General features: G+C 52.0%; 2 protein-coding genes across 2 annotated transcripts; one reads left to right on the top strand and one right to left on the bottom strand.

Annotated features, from left to right (window-relative positions):
* The first annotated feature begins 230 nt into the window (after positions 1-230).
* LOC140669123 (uncharacterized) lies at positions 231-653 on the top strand. The gene has a single exon (XM_072898671.1). It carries the CDS (start codon positions 231-233, stop codon positions 651-653), a length of 423 nt encoding a protein of 140 aa, XP_072754772.1.
* A 9212-nt stretch (positions 654-9865) lies between these two features.
* Positions 9866-10216, bottom strand: LOC140668903 (uncharacterized). The gene has a single exon (XM_072898225.1). The coding sequence runs from the start codon at positions 10214-10216 to the stop codon at positions 9866-9868; it is 351 nt and encodes a 116-aa protein (XP_072754326.1).
* Positions 10217-16036: the final 5820 nt, after the last annotated feature.

Below are 16036 nucleotides of genomic sequence, written 5' to 3'. Positions count from 1 at the left end.
TAGAAGGGGAGAATACTCTGGAAGGAGTACCCGCCGGAACAGCGACAGCTGGGATGGTGGGCGAGACCGAGGTGAAGAAGGGAAACACAGAGGAGGACGAGGATACAAATCTCCTCACCCCAGATTACCCCCCTGAAGGAGAGGGTACAGGATGGGAAAGGGGTCCCGAAAGCCCCTCTTCTTTAAAGGGATCGGAGGCAGGCCCGAATCAAAATTTAAATAATAAATAAATGGTGGCTCGGGTCCTGCAGGCAAATCTCAACCACGCCCGTCAGGCGCAAGACTTGTTTGTGCACACTCTGGCGGAGCGTGGTTGTGGTTTGGGCATTGCTGCGGAGCCGTACCAGATCCCCGAGCACCCTTCGTGGGTGGGGGACGAGTTGGGCTCCGTAGCCCTTACATGGAGGGCGGATGCTCGCGCCTCACTTTCCGCCACATTGGTGGGCAAGGGCAAAGGGTGGGTGGCGGTCAGGTGGGGACCCGTTTTGGTCATCGGGGTCTATCTGCCGCCTAGTCTGGACCTCTCAGGATTTGCTGAGAGGTTGGACTCCCTTTCCGCTATCATCAGCGGGATTGGAGTGGGGCGGGTGGTAGTCTCTGGGGACTTTAACGCAAAATCGATGACGTGGGGTTCCCCGAGGACGGACCGCTGAGGTGTCGCGGTCGAAGAGTGGGCCGCGACACTGGATTTAAGGCTGCTGAACGAGGGAGGGATAAGCACCTGCGTACGGGAAAGGGGAGAGTCGGTGGTGGACCTTATCTGGGCCTCCCCAGCGACCCTCAACAAGGTGCTAGGGTGGAAGGTGGCCACGGAGGTCGAGACCTTGTCAGATCATAGGTACATAGTCTACGGCCTCGTGGTCACACCCGAGCAGGTGCTCCAGCGTCGACGGCTGAGAGAGACGACCTCTCCTAGGCGCTGGAGCACAAAGAAAATGAACGAGAACGCCTTTATGGCCTCGATCCTTTCGGCCACGTGGCTGGGGAGAGGAGAATCGGGAGAGGCCGATAGGGACATAGAGTAGGAAGTCGAGTGGATCCGGGGCGCCATGTCTGATGCATGTGACGCGTCAATGCCCCGGATCAAGGCTGGTCCGCAAGGCCGTAGAGCGGCGTACTGGTGGACCGGGGAGATCGCGGAATTGCGGCGGTCATCGGTCCATCAAAGGAGGAAATACGCCCGGGCCAAGAAGAAGGATAGGCCGGTAGAGGAAGTTAGAGGCCTCTACCAGGCGTACAGAGTGGCCAGGGACGCCCTACGCCTGGAAATAAAAAAAGCGAAAGCTAGGGCGTGGGACGAGCTCCTCTCGCACTTGGAAGAGAACCCTTGGGGACGGCCATACCAAATGGTGCTCGGGAAGCTTCGCAATAGAGGGCCACCGGCTACGGAGACCCTTTCCCCGGAAGCCCTGGACCGGGTGGTCGGAGGGCTCTTTCCTCAGTCTGAGGAGGAGGATACCCCCTTCCCCATCTTTGCGAGGGGAGGACCCGAATGGTCAGAGGACTGGCGGTCTCGGGGGAAGAAATGGAGAGTTGCAGGCGGAGACTCCGCGGCACCAAGGCCCCCGGACCCGATGGACTCCCTAGGAAGGCATGGGCTGGAGCCTTTGAGGTGATGGGTGGGCATCTTGCACACCTATACACGAAGTGCCTCAGACTGGGAGTCTTCCCCGAGAGGTGGAAGAGGGCCAATTTGGTCCTCTTGCACAAGAAAGGCAAGGATATGGAGACCCCCTTGTCATTCAGGCCCATATGTTTGCTCGACGAGGCTGGCAAAATCCTGGAGAGGATAGTCGCCAATCGCCTCGTCGAGCACCTGGAAAGCATCGGGCCGAACTTGGATGACCGGCAGTACGGCTTCCGCGGTGGAAGATCAACCGTGGACGCAGTACTGAGGGTGCGCGCCTTTGCGGAGGCCGCGGTGCGGGAGGGCAGGGTGGCGATCGGCGTGTCTCTTGACATCTCGAACGCCTTTAACACCCTGCCCTGGAGATGTATCCAAAGAGCCATGGCCCGCTTCGGCGTGCCGGGATACCTCCGCCGGATCATCCAATCGTACCTCAGCGACCGCTCCCTGCATTACACCAACAGGGACGCGGTAGAGGTTACGAGACGAGTGGGATGTGGAGTCCCACAGGGGTCGGTCCTCGGGCCACTCCTGTGGAACCTGGCCTTCGACGGGGTGGTAAGAACGGCCATCCGCCCCGGCTGCACGGTCGTCTGCTACGCGGACGATACGATCGTGTTAGCCGAGGGGGAAAACGGAAGGGAAGCCTCGGCCCTGGCCACGGTAGCGACGGCGTGTATTACGCGGGCTATCAGGGAGTTGGGCCTGAGGGTGGCGCCCCAGAAGACGGAGGCAATCATTTTCCGGCCAGGTGCTAGAGGTGTGCCGCCGAGCCTTTGGGTCATGGTAGAGGGGGTGGAGACGAAGGTGGAAAATACCTCTAAATATCTGGGGTTACTGCTGGACGGTGGGTGGCGCTTCGCCGCGCACTTTGCCCAGTTAGTTCCCCGCCTGGAGAAAGCAGCTGCCGCGCTGGGCCGTCTACTCCCGAACCTGGGAGGCCCTGACGGTCGAGTCAGGCGGCTGTATGGATGGACGGTTCACGCCATGATGCTGTACGGGGCACCCGTATGGGCCAAAGATATCAGCGGCAACCGGAGGACCTTGGGCATTTTGCACGGGGTCCAAAGGAAAATGGCATTACGGGTGGTACGTGCCTACCGTACAGTGTCGTTCGAAGCGGCGACTGCTTTGGCGGGGATTCCTCCCGTGGATCTCCTCGCGAAAATGTACACCGATGTGTACCGACGCATGCGAGGGCTCCGGGAGGCGGGGCGGAACATCGTCCCCCGGGCGAGGATTGCGGTGAGGCGGCAGCACCATAGGAAGATGCTGGAACGGTGGAAGCAGCAGCTGCTCTCTCCGTCTGGCAGAGCTGCGGGGCGTAGGGTGGCTGAGGCCATAGGGCCTCACTTAGAGGCCTGGGTGGAAAAAAGGAAGGGGGGAATGACCTTCCGTATGACCCAAATGTTTACGGGGCACGGCTGCTTCGGCGAATATCTGGACCGTATTGGGAAGGAGACTACGGGCAAGTGCCACCACTGCACTGATCCCCTGGACTCGGCGCAGCACACCCTGGAGATGTGCCCTGCGTGGGTGGAAAGCCGGGCGGAATTGTCCACGGCCGTGGGAGAGGCATAGTGAAGGCTATGGCAGAAGGGGAGGACAAATGGAAAGCGGTGGCCTCCTTCTGTGGAGTAGTCATCAGCACAAAAGAGGAGGCGGAGCGAGAAAGAGAGAGAGAAGGACGAGAGAGACGCGGGGGGAGAGAAGGTGAGACCCCTCCCCCTCTCCCGGGAATTTGGGCGAGAACCCCCAACATCAGACCCCCACCCTTGAAAGCCAACCACCACTAGTAAGTGGGCGGTCGGACCAGGGGGCCGGGGCAGGCAGTGGGGTGGACAAGGAAGTAGGACGAAGATGACGATGAAGGGGGAGACACGATTATCCCCCCCCCCATTACGTCTCTGGTGTGGGAGAGACGCAGAGCCGGAGGTGGGTAGGAAACGGACATTCCACCTCCGTCTACTGCAATCTGGGAAGGAGAAGACCCCGGCTGGTATCCCGGGGTCGTAATAGGGAAGGGACGCTCCTGCGAGTGCTCGTTGGACCCAGGTCCAAGCGTGTGTGTGTACGAGACGGGCAGGAGGAGGGATAGTGCCGATGGCGAGGCCCTCCTTTCTGCATAAACCGTCTGGGAAGGATACCCGGGGGGGTTTTAGTGGGCATTCCGGTGCTTCCTCTATAGCGCCGGCGAGTCCCACATACCCCGGCCAACCAATACCAGGCCGGGGATGCGTAAAGGCATTTCCCCCTCGTAACAAAAAAAAAAAAAAAAAAAAAAAAAAAAAAAAGGTTAGATTCTTCCCCGATGATGCGCCACCTTGACGTGGTGGGGAGGCTCTGTCCCGAAGCCCCGGGAAACCGGAGTGGAGGGATAGTTAAGAGCGCATCTTTAGCCGGATTTCCTCTTGGACCCCGGCTCGGGCAGGATGCATAGCACCGGCATGCATACCTGGGTGTCGGACGCGTACGAATCGGTTCCTGCTACAGACGCGACGGTCGCGGCGGAAATGATGGTGAGCGCCACATAGTACGCCGGGGGCGAAAGCCCTTAAGCCGGAGCGTGGCTGGGCGGGGGTTGAGGAGTAACGAAGACACTACGCGTGGGCCTTAGCGCGCCCGCCTGAAGAGCGTCCTCCCTTCCGGAGGAGTCCTTATTATAGATGACACCGTATAAAACGTTACGTATATTTATATATAAATGGATTGATAGCTACAATTAGAATTATGTATATGTAAGCTTATACATACTTATACACAATGCCTGCAACATTTTATGTATAATTATTAATAATTATATATAAAATGGACAAATTTCGTATATTTTCGTATAAATTTGTATAATTAGATACGACTATTTTTGTCTGATTATATATAAAAATTTTTTACCGGGTTTATAACACAATATCAATATCTGATCGAATTCATGGTTTGTCACAAATGAACTAACGAGCAAACTGTAAATTTACAATACTTATATAAAAATGTAACTAATTTACGGAAGATAACGTTATGCTGCGTAATATTACAAAAATTTAGATATCTTCATAAAATTTTTTTAAATATTAATGATTAAATTATACATATATTAATATTAAATATTAATTTAAAGTAAATTAAAAACTCTATTTATTTTCTTTTTTTTTTATTTATTTTCATAAATACATATATATATTTTTATGTATAATTATATATAAAATATAAATATATATATGTTACGTCCAGGCCCGTAGAGAGGATGAGTCAGAGAAAGGGCGTAACAAGAACTGTTCCGATGTCAAAAGTCTTATCGACGAGTGACTCGGTCGAGCGAGCTGCAGGTTAGCAAACAAGTAAACGACGGGTGTCGTTATTACTCTGTTATGCGAACGTTCTCTCGGTGGTCCCTTTTTCGTAAGAGAATTGAATCTCTTTTACGCGGGACGGGACCTTATATGATCTTTTGCGTGGAGGGAGTGAGAGAGTTAAATAAGTTTACCGATCATTTTAATTTTTAGATTAATATTTATTCAATTAATTCTTACCATTTTACATATGATCTTATTAATATCGGCTTTAAAATTATTTGTATGAGTGTGTGCGTGTGTGTGTGTGTGTGTGTGTGGATCGCGGGTGTTACATAAGTACGGAGGTCATCAACCAGAAAAGAGGAGGAAAGAGTGCGATTCTAAAGATTTTATTCTGGTTGATATTTGTTACAATGGTTTATAATAAGAGGAAAAAAAATAATAATAAAGATTTACGAAAATGTAATATGTGTTACGGCGCGATTTCGCACACGGTCGTGTCGTCCGATCTATGGTCTCGGTTGGCTCGCGAGAATCGGCGGGTCGGTGCGATTTTAGGCATACTTAGTAAAAGAACAGGGTTGAATAAAGGAGAAAAGAGACGATGAGAAAAAAAAAACAAAACAAAAGAGAAGGAAATTAAACTTACTATTTAGGCAGATTTGTTGCGTTTTTTTTAGCTGCTGGTGTAGTTGTGGCTCCAGTTGTGGTCTTACTTGGCGGGTGGTCTTTGTTAAGCACTGACTCTAATAGATTTTAAGATGTAATCGGGACTCCCGCAGTGTAAAACGAATTGCTTGAATCAGCGAACGACCGAAAAATCTGTGCCGAATGAATCTGATGCTGTACTGTCGACTGATTTTAAATTTTTTGGTCTTCGTAATGCGCAAGTCTCCCCTTTTTATATTAAATCTTGAGGGCGTGTTAACAATTTGGGCGGGAGTATTTTTGAGATTTTGACGTGTAAAAAGCTTTCGTTCGGTGAGATTCTTCTCCTCCTTATTTTTGATTGTTGCTGATTGGTGGGCTCTGTACGGCCTCTTAGAAAATTTGAAGATTCTTCATTTGGTTATCTCCTGGGATTATCCAGCTGTTTCTTTCCATTTATTTATTTAGGGGATCTCTCTATCGATCCTTTTCGGTCATTTCTTTGAACATCGATTTCAATGTTTAAAACATTTTTTTCGTTCCGCGGCCCTCTTATGACTGGTCGGGCAATTATTGCTTTATCTTTATAGGAGGTAAAGACGTGGAGCCGACAGTGCGTAGCGGCGTTATTTGTTTCTTTCTTAAGATTATGCAGCTGTGTTTGTCGATTTATTCATTTAGAGGATCTCACTATCGACCCTTTCCGGTCGTTTCTTTTAACATCGTTTTCAATATTTTAAAATATTTTTCGTCGCGCGATCCTTTTTATGATTAGTCGGGCGATTATTGCTTCATTTTCGTGGGAGGAAAAACGTGGAGCCGACAGTGCGTAGCGGCATTATTTGTTTCTTTCTTAAGATTATGCAGCTGTGTTTGCCTGTTTCGTTGTTTAGAGGATTTCGTTATTGATCCCTTCCGGTATTTGTTTAGATATCGTTTTTAGTAGGTCTAAACGTTATTTGATAATAACGGTTCTTTTCTATTGCGCGATCCGTTTTTTGTGACCGATCGGACGATTATTGTTCATTTCGTGGGAGGAAAAATGTGGAGCCGACAGGACGTAACACATATATATATATATATATATATATGTTACGTCCGAAAGCAGACTCGTCTTCTTGCGACGCTCCTTTTTCTTTCAAACTTTTGACCGATCGATATATCAATTTTCTTATATAGCTGACACGGACGTAACAGTATATATAATTTTATATAATTATATATATATTGTATATATATTATATATATATATATATATATATAAAATGTTTTAAGAACCTGCCATTAAAATATTTACCAGTCATTTCGGGAAACCTTGTATGTATAATATATGTATGTATGTATGTATATATACACATATATAATATAAAAATAAAAAATAATTATTGACTTAATTATTACTATACTACTTAATAGCAACAGTAATGGTATTATTAGTGAATTATATAAAAGATTATTTTATTAACACATTTTTTTAATAATGGAAGTATATAATATTTAATTAATTATAAATGTAATTATATATATATATATATACATATGTGTCAAGAAATGACCAGCATCTCAGCTTTATAAGAAAATACCCGATTTTAGGGCAAAACAATTGTTTAAAAATTTGTTTAATTATTTTTATCATCAGAACTCTTTATGAAATTAATGTACATGACCAGAACTATACTAGACTGTTTTAAAATAAACAGAACTGTCGAAAATCGACCAGCATCTCAGCTTTATATTAAAAAATACGCGATTTTTGGAAAAATAATTGTTTAAAAATATTTTTAATTGTTTTTAACATGAGAACTCTTTATGAAATTAATGTACATGACCAAAACTATACTAGAACTGTCTTAAAATAAACAGAACTGTCGAAAATCGACCGGCATCTCACATTTATGTTCGAAAATATGAATTTTTTGGGTAAAATAATTGTTTAATCGTCAGAACTATTGACAGGACGTGTTTAGGCGATAGAACTCTTTTTATTCTTACTTCCCCGTAATCAGGTATTCGAAATATGGTGAGATGCTGTAAAGTGTTGTCGGAAGTTAGCATCTCATTTTTAAAAATTCGATTTTAATAATTAATTGGACGGAACTTTTGTTAAAACTTATCAGGAACTGTAGAACTATGCTGGATGCAAGTAAATATAAAGTTTATTTTTGAGATTCTAACATTTGAGATGCTAACTTCACACACCCAAGGACTGTCCGGCCAAGACCCCGAGCTGTTTGACTTGTGCAGGGCGCGGGCGGCCGTCCAACCATTTGATTGGACGGCAAGTCTGCCCCGTAACAAAACCTTAGCCGAAAAAACCGGCAAAGGAAGGGGGAGGGGCCGTGAGGACCAAACCCCCTGCCGTCCCCCTCTCCCCCAAAAAGAAAGAGAATATCCCGTTTGGATCGGCGTCCGCCCATCCTTACCCCGCAACCCCTGAGGTAGCTGTGCTACCCAAGTATAGAGAGGAAGTTACGGACGTCGATGCCAGAACTGGGAAGGAAAAAAGAAAAAGGTATGCGAGGGAGGACCCCGTATCCTTGACACAGGGAAACGCTTAAGAGGCCCAATCCCCACCTGTGAAGGTTAAGGTAGTAGAGGGCCCACGGGAGGAAGGAGGAAAAGGAAAAACACTTCTTCTCCCCTCTGTCCCCCTCCACCTTCCAACCCTGGAATCTGTAACAGAAGCGGCAACCACGTCGCCCTCACCCACCCCCACCTATTGTCTACTTACCGATTATCCCCTAGATGGGGAGGGTTGGGGGAATCTCCAGGTGGGGACAGAAGATTCCTTGAAGGACCTGATCGCCTTTAATAACCAAAATGAAGGCTAAAATCTTTCAGGCCAAACTGAACCACTGCCGCAAGGCGCAGGACGTTTTTGTCCACAGCCTCGCAGCAGAGGGTTATGGCCTGGGGGTGGCCGATTTGGGTGCGGGACGATCGGGGCTCCGTGTCCATAACATGGAGACCGAGGGCGGCGAATTCCGCTCTGGCCTCCATGTTAGAGAAAGAAGACGATTTGGTGGCCGTCCAGTGGGGGACCACCGTGGTGATGGGGTGTACCTTTTTTTTTTGACGCAGGAGAAATGCTTGATGCATACCACCACCCTCGGGAGAGGGATGGTGGTTATGTTGGACTCCCGGTGGTCCTGATCATATTGGACCACCGGACTACCAACTAAAACTCCTGCGGTGGCCTTCCGCGCGATGGAGGGGCAGGCAGGGACCCGGGACTCGCAGTTACATTACTTCGGTATCCCTGACTGTGGGTCCCCTTCGCGCTTAAGACTCGGCGACATTTGACTTTCGCTGAGTCTCCTTCCCAGATAGGACTGTTGATGTCCTACCTGATTTCTTCTATTTTTGTGAACGAGTGGGGCCACGCCGCCCGTTCACCTTCCTCTGGGACCCGACACAGGGCAATGCAGGCCCCCGCCTGCACTACCCAGGTCCCGAGGGAGAGACGCAACCGTCTCTAAAGCAGACGTTCGTCTCTGGTTGGGGGAACATCATTCCAGCCACCTTTCGTTGAGGTGTGGTTTTTATAGAGGGGCCTATTGGCCCCTCTCTTTTTTAATTCTCTCATTCGCGTTTAGCGACCATGAGGAGGGATCTTATTACCTCCTCGCCATCCTGTTTGTTACTAGGGGGGCTAATAAGGGGGAGGGGAGCACTTGGTGGAGACATCCAATCCCCAACCATGCCCCCCTCTAATGTCATCTTCTCCTTTGAGGAGAGGGCGACTGGATTGTCCCCCCTCAATTGCTCGTCAAGGCCTTAGCTTCATTGTCAGTGGGGGTAGCCGATGCAAGGAGGGACCCAAGCTCCCATCGGAGTCACTCTCCTTCTCCTGTTCCTCCTCGCTGCTGTCATCTACAACAGCCGCTGCAGCGGCCGCAATCGCCGCTTCTGCCGCCGCCTCTTCTTGTCGGCGTATGCGCTCGGCCGCCTCCTTCTGCGTCATAACTTGTTCGCAGAAGAAGGCAATCGCCTTCCAGGATCTCTCATCACCCAACATCTTTGTAACCATGGTTGGCAACGAGAGGTCGTTGCCAATCACTGAACAGAGATCACGGCGCAGCGTGTCCCACGCCGGACACTTCTCCAGCGTGTGCCGCGCCGTGTCTCTCACCTCCTTACAATGGTGGCAGGCCGTGGTACCTTCCTTGCCGATTCGATACAGGTACTCACCAAAGCACCCATGCCCGGTGAGCACCTGTGTCATCCTAAAGGATACCTCACCTCGGGCCCTGTCTAACCATTCTTGTAGACAGGGCCGGACGGCCTCAACGCGGGTTCTTTAACCCGCAGTCTTCGGGTCAGATAGGTGGGCACTCCATCTCTCCACCATAGACCGCTGGGCGTGGATCCGGATGGTCTTCTTGACCCTGGCTGGTAGAGGGCCATGACCCCTCCTGAGCCCCCTTTCCCAATTATACCGCTCCGCGTACATTGCGGTCAGGAACTCCAAGGGGGGCGAACCCGCCAGGACCGTGGCCGCCGCATGGGACACCGTGCGGTAGGCCCTTATCACCCTCACGGCCATGCTGCGCTGTATGCGTCGGAACTTGTCCTTTGCATAACGCATGGCCACGAGATCCGTCGCCCATATTGGGCATTCATACAGGGCCACCGCATTTACGGTGCCCATGTATATACGGCGGACTCAACCATCCGGTCCCCCAAGGTTTGGCAGGAGCCTACCCAACGCCGTGGAGAAGCGCTTCACCTTGGGGCAAGGACATTGAAGTGGTGTCCAAACTTCCACTCGCCGTCCAGTAGGAGACCGAGATATTTAAGCCGGTTCCCCACCGAGATAGAAGTATCTCCCACCCGGATATGAGTCCTTGGCGGTTTCCCAGAGGATTTACTGTGAAAGTAAAGAGCCTCGGTTTTTTGAGCCGCCACTCTAAGACCCATACCAGTGATGCTTTGTACCACAACTGCCACCGCTGTCTCGGCCTTGGCTGCTGTATCCCCCAGCTGCTCCCCGCGGCCACCACTAATGTGTCGTCTGCATAGCAGATGGCGTGGCAGCCACGAGGGAGAGGAAGGCAAAGGACTCGGTTGTATGTGAGATTCCACAGTAGGGGTCCTAAGACTGACCCCTGCGGAACCCCGCATCGAATTTCCCGTCGGCATTGGAGTCCGTCTTGTGTGACGAACTCCAGGCTCCTATCCCGGAAATATTGTCTATTGATGATCTCCACAAGGTAGGGAGGGACCCTGTATTGCAACAAGGCATCCATTACTCTATCCCAGGGCAGGGTGTTGAAGGCGTTTGCGATATCTAGTAATACCGCAAGTGCCACCCCGCCCCCTTCCACGGCTTCCTCCGTGAGGGACGTAACACGACTAATCGCATCCACAGTCGAACGTCCCTCGCGGAAGCCATATTGCTCCTCGTGGAGACCACCCTCTCGGGATATATGTCGAACAAGTCGTTTTGCAATGATCCTCTCAAAGATCTTGCTGACCTCGTCCAGCAGGCATATTGGTCTATATGCCGACGGGGTTCCTTCTTCCTTGCCTTCCTTGGGGAGCAGGACCAATTTAGCCTGCTTCCATTGCTGGGGGAAAGCGCCATGTCTGAGGCATTTATTAAATATGTACCTCAGACGTTCTCCCAGAAAGTCCAGTGCCCAGACCCATATCTTTCCAAGCACGCCGTCAGGGCCAGGAGCTTTTCTTGATCCTATTCTTTTGACGGCGCGCTGAAGTTCGTTGCTGGATATCTCCTCGTCCTCCTCTAGTTCATAAGGTCCCCCCAGGCCGGGACCCCAGTTGAGTGTGGACTCCTAAACCACTAGCGGGAAGAGGGTGTCCACAACATTCCTGAGGACGGGAGTATCCAGGGATTCCGTGACGGGGGGCGTGTCCAGTTCCTATACTTATTCAGAACTATTCTGTATGGACGCTCCCATGGGTCCGTGTTGAGGGATGACAGTAGCTCATCCCAACAACTGGCCCTGGACTTCCTGATAGTGGCGCTAAGGGCGCATCTTGCGGCCCTATAGGCAGCCAAGGCCTCCTCTCGGATCTCCGGGTTTCTTCTTCTGGGAATACGAAAGAGGGTGCGTCGCGCCTGGACAGAGGAGCGCCTTAATTGCGCTATTTCCTCCGTCCACCAATAGACGGCGTGACGTGGGCGGAGGACCCTGGCGCGTGGCATGGCTGCGTCGCAGACTTCGCGCATAACGCCCCGCAACCATTCCACATCCAGGTTAATGTCCCGCCTTTCCTCTCCCTCCGGGATACCCCACAAAATGGTCATTAAGGCCTCTTCTAGTTTCTTGGGGTCCAGCTTTGTGAGGGTCCACCTACCTGTGTCCCCGCCTCGAGGTGGGTGATGTACCCAGTAATGCACGGCGTCCAGGACAAATTCAATGTATTGGTGGTCCGAAAAGGTTTCCCCTCTCGAGTCACCCACCACGCGCCATCCTCGCACCATCCTCTTGGCCCCCTTGGAGCCGATCGTTATATCCACGATCGACTCCTCTTGGGGCCGGACACATGTGCTCACTCGGCCTTCGTTAATAACGTGAAGGCCGAGCGAATTCACCCACCTCACCAGGGTAGTTCCCCTGGTGTCCTGCCTCGACTCACCCAGTGCCGGAGACTTGACGTTAAAGTCTCCAGCTATTATGAGTGGATCGGCAGGGAGTATGTTTCTGACAACATCCCCCACCTGTTCAAGGAGTGAGTCAAACTGGGCAGGACTTCAACTAGGGGGGACATAGCAACTAATTATTGTTGTGGACCCCCACTTTGCTGCAACATATCCGTTCCCCTTTCCAATACATTTGAGAGGGGGGGTGTTATTTGTTGCAGCACCGACCTCGATTGCCGCCGTGCTTCTTGCATTCCCCAGCCACGTAAGCTTTGCTGAGATCTTATAGGGCTCAGCAACAATGGCCAGCCCGATGCCACGCTCAGCCAGGCTCTGAGAAAAGAAATTCTGTGCCTGACTGGCGTGGTTTAGGTTAGCTTGGAGGAACCTGACCGCCATTTATTTTGGGTGATCAAGCTCCTCCGGCTTTGCCTCTATCTGCGTACCCTCCCCATCATCTTTCGGCAGAGGGGTATCCTCGGGCTTTTTTTTAGAGCCTTTCCTTGGTACCCTCTGCTCGAGGGGTTCCCCCTCTTATCACCCCCTCTTTATCCGCGAGGACCTCTCGCATTCGGCTCGCCAACGCATCCGCCTTTTTTTTGTTGTCCGGACCCCCAACCTCAAATAGTTGGACACCGGTAACTGCCTTTCTGGCCTTCAGGCCATTAATTTCGAGACTGGCGAGATCTATACTGTCCATCGCCAGTCTCAGATTCTCCTTGTATTGGCCGGATGGGCATGTAAGCACCATCGCAGTTGTACGGGGGACTCTCCTACGTCCATTTTTCCCTCCCCTCTTTTTTGGTTGGGAGGGAGGATTGGACATCGCAGGCTTAGGTTGAGGGCCCTGTGGTTTATTGCCTGGCTCCTTTGCCTTCGCCTTAACATTCGTGGTTGCCGGAGCCCGATTGTCACCTTTTTTGGTGGTTTTTTTGCGAGCTTTACGCTCTACCACCTCCGACCATGTCTTTTTTTTCCCTGTGAGCGGGGGAGGCGAAAGTGTTGTCTTTTCGGTGGGTTTCGCCTTACCCTTGAGGGCTTGTGTCTGCCCTTCGACAGGGCAGACCTTGTCGGCCCCTTTTGGGTTTGGAGAAGGCAGCTTTTCCTTTTTTTTTGGGAGGCGGCTGGGGTCCCGCTTTCAGTGGATCTTGCCCTCCGCGGGCCTTTTCCCCTTTCCTCCTCCTCTTTCCACCCTCTCGCGGTCCCTCCGTTTTTGCGTCAGGGGCCGTGGGAGCGGGTCCCACGTGATTCTGCTCTTGTCTTCCCCGGGGATTAGAGGCCTTAGCCTCCTCTCCAGCGGTAGACGGGACAGGAAGCGGAGCCGGAACAAGCTTTTTTGGAGCAACCACCGCTCCAGAGAGCCTTAGCGTCTCCATCTGCTTCGCGATGGGATCCAGGAGTGCTAGAACTGCATCCTTTTGGTCCATCAGCTCATTATATTTTGCCCTCAGCTCCTCGGGCAGATTCGGAGGGAAGGCCTTCGATGGCCGCGGTACCCCTTTGATCGTCGATCCCGCCTGTCTTACGGGACCTGTCCTTGCCGGGGGGACTGCTGTGTCCATCTTCATATCCTCCCTTATATCCTTTTCCCCCTGTATAGGAAGGGGAGAGGGGGCAGTCCCTCCCGCTAAACAAGGAGAGGTGGGATTCCGATAATCCTCCTCATCCGACCTCACCACCAGCCTCTTCCTTCTTGTGTTCTTGGGTAATGTCCCTAGATGAGGAAGAGTATGGGGCGGGTAAAAATACAAGGGGAGGAAGAGGAGCTTTCTAGTTCGCACCTCCCTTTTCAACTCCGCATTTTCCTCCCGGAGCTTTGTCAGTTCCTTACGGAATTCTTTAAGCTCAGGGTTCTCTCCCTCCCTGATTTGTCTGGCCATAACTGTTGTAGCTGCTCTCAGCAGGACTACAGTGTCTTTGACCTTCCTGACCAGAGACCCTTTCATTCCGTTGGAGCAGTCCGCCACCTTATATAGGATGGTGGAATGCTCCATGAGTTGCGCCGCAATTACCTCGGTGGATTCCAGCAAGAGCAACTCTTCCATCTCCTTTTCATCGTTGAGGAGACGTTCCACCTCGCTGATTTAGAAGGATCCGGAAGCAGCGACTCTGCCGCCCTTCTATCTCTCTTCTCTTCTTTTCTGCGTCTTTGAGCTTCCTTCTTTTTTTGGCGCCTTCCGACATGTTTGCCGATGACCGGTTGATGGCCTTTGCCCCGTTTCTCCTTTTGCTCCTTGACTATATTTTCTGCCACCGAACTGGTGACAGAAATATTGTCATTCTCCTCTGCGATCTTATCGCGGATCTCCTCGCCATCTATGGAGTCTGCCTCCATATTCTCATCATGAGCGGAAGTCCTCTCCTTCTTGAGCCAGGAATGGTTGTATCCCAACACACGTGCAGAAAAATCTTCCGCAGCTGGCCTGACCTCGTTGTCCTTCGCACTCATCAACGGGGATGGAGGGGGGTCATGCCTCATCCCACTCGTGCTTGGAAGTGGGTTCTCCATCGTCCCTTCGGTTTCCTTCCGACGGGTGAGGGGGAGTTGGAAGTTAACATCTTCAATCCTAGTGATGCGCAACTTCTCCATCCTAACCACGTGTTCTCTGTTTGTTGCAGAGGCTAACCTCGCACTGCTCCTGTAGGGAACCTGACGTGGACGCCTAAGCGTCATCCTAACCGAAGAGGAATCTTCGGATATATCGCCCGAACGCAACGGACAGGTGGACCGCGACCAGATTCTTTCCCCAGCGTTTTTTCCCTCCTCGTTGTTATTATTTTTTTTATTTATAATATTATTTATTGATGGGTCCATTTGAAAATAATCCCACTTTCCCCTTGCAGCTCCCTCGACCAGGGTATATCTTCACCGCCGTCGAAAGCGCCCCGAAACATGACTCGTAACGCTCCCGACGAGGGGCCCCAAGTTTCCCCGGGGGGTCGAGATACACCACGGGCCGGCGGCCAAAGACAGCACCGGCACTGGATCTCAGCCCCTTACTGACCCATGGGGTTTTGACGTCCTCATGGGCTTTCAGGGGTTCTGTGTCTGACCTCGGACACTGCAAGGGGCGGCGCCACCCGGAGGGCCCCACGGACGGTTGGGACGGAGCAGCTGCTCCCCTACCCCGCCTTACCCGCCGTGGCGACCAGCATACCGTGTTAACACCCTCTCCTCGACAATCCTCGAGGAGGGCACCGGCGGTGCACCGCTTCGGAAAGGGGAACGGTCGCGATGCACCGCCGGTGGCACCCATCGCGCCGCCGGGCCCTGCCTCGGAATATGTCCGAGCGGCCCCGGCGGCAGGCCGATGCTGCACCTCCGGAGTAAGCCCTCGGCGCGCACACGGCCCACCCGCCGCTCCCCGGCCCGAGCTCAGAATACGTTCGAGTGGCCCGGGAGGCGGCCCTCCTCAGGGACGCTGAGACGAGAGAGCCAAGGCTCTCCACTAGCACCCTGAGGCACTGTTACCGGCCTGAGCTCAGAATACGTCTGAGTGGCCCGGCAACAGTCACCCCGCCTCTGTGCGCGTACAGAGAGGGCCACGTCCTTCCGCCGTTTGCACAGAAACAAAGGGTCTCTCACCCTACTGTGGGACGCTGTCTTCCCCCATGCCAGACCGCGAACGACGCAGAAGATCCCGCGCTGCCGTCCCGGCCCCAGGCACAAAAAGGAACGGCACCCACATCCCCCCCGTGGCCCCGAAAAGGGAGCTCTGAAAAGGGCTGAACCCCATGCTCGGCGGGAAAGACTGGAGCAGCAGCCCCGTGCAATGTCTTTCCCTAACGGTGCCGTGCCACCGGGCGTTTAAATTTCGGGTTGCCGTCCCTTACCACATACGGGTCCCCTCGGAAGAGGGT

The sequence above is a fragment of the Anoplolepis gracilipes genome, chromosome 8, assembly GCF_047496725.1.
Source record: "Anoplolepis gracilipes chromosome 8, ASM4749672v1, whole genome shotgun sequence".
Taxonomy (NCBI): Eukaryota; Metazoa; Arthropoda; class Insecta; order Hymenoptera; family Formicidae; genus Anoplolepis; species Anoplolepis gracilipes.
This window is presented reverse-complemented; position numbering and strand designations above follow the sequence as displayed.

What these genes read in the sequence shown, in the direction of transcription:
- LOC140669123 (XM_072898671.1), top strand. Translation starts at nt 231, where the DNA reads ATGGTGGCTCGGGTCCTGCAGGCAAATCTCAACCACGCCCGTCAGGCG.
- LOC140668903 (XM_072898225.1), bottom strand. Translation starts at nt 10,216, where the DNA reads ATGGGCACCGTAAATGCGGTGGCCCTGTATGAATGCCCAATATGGGCG.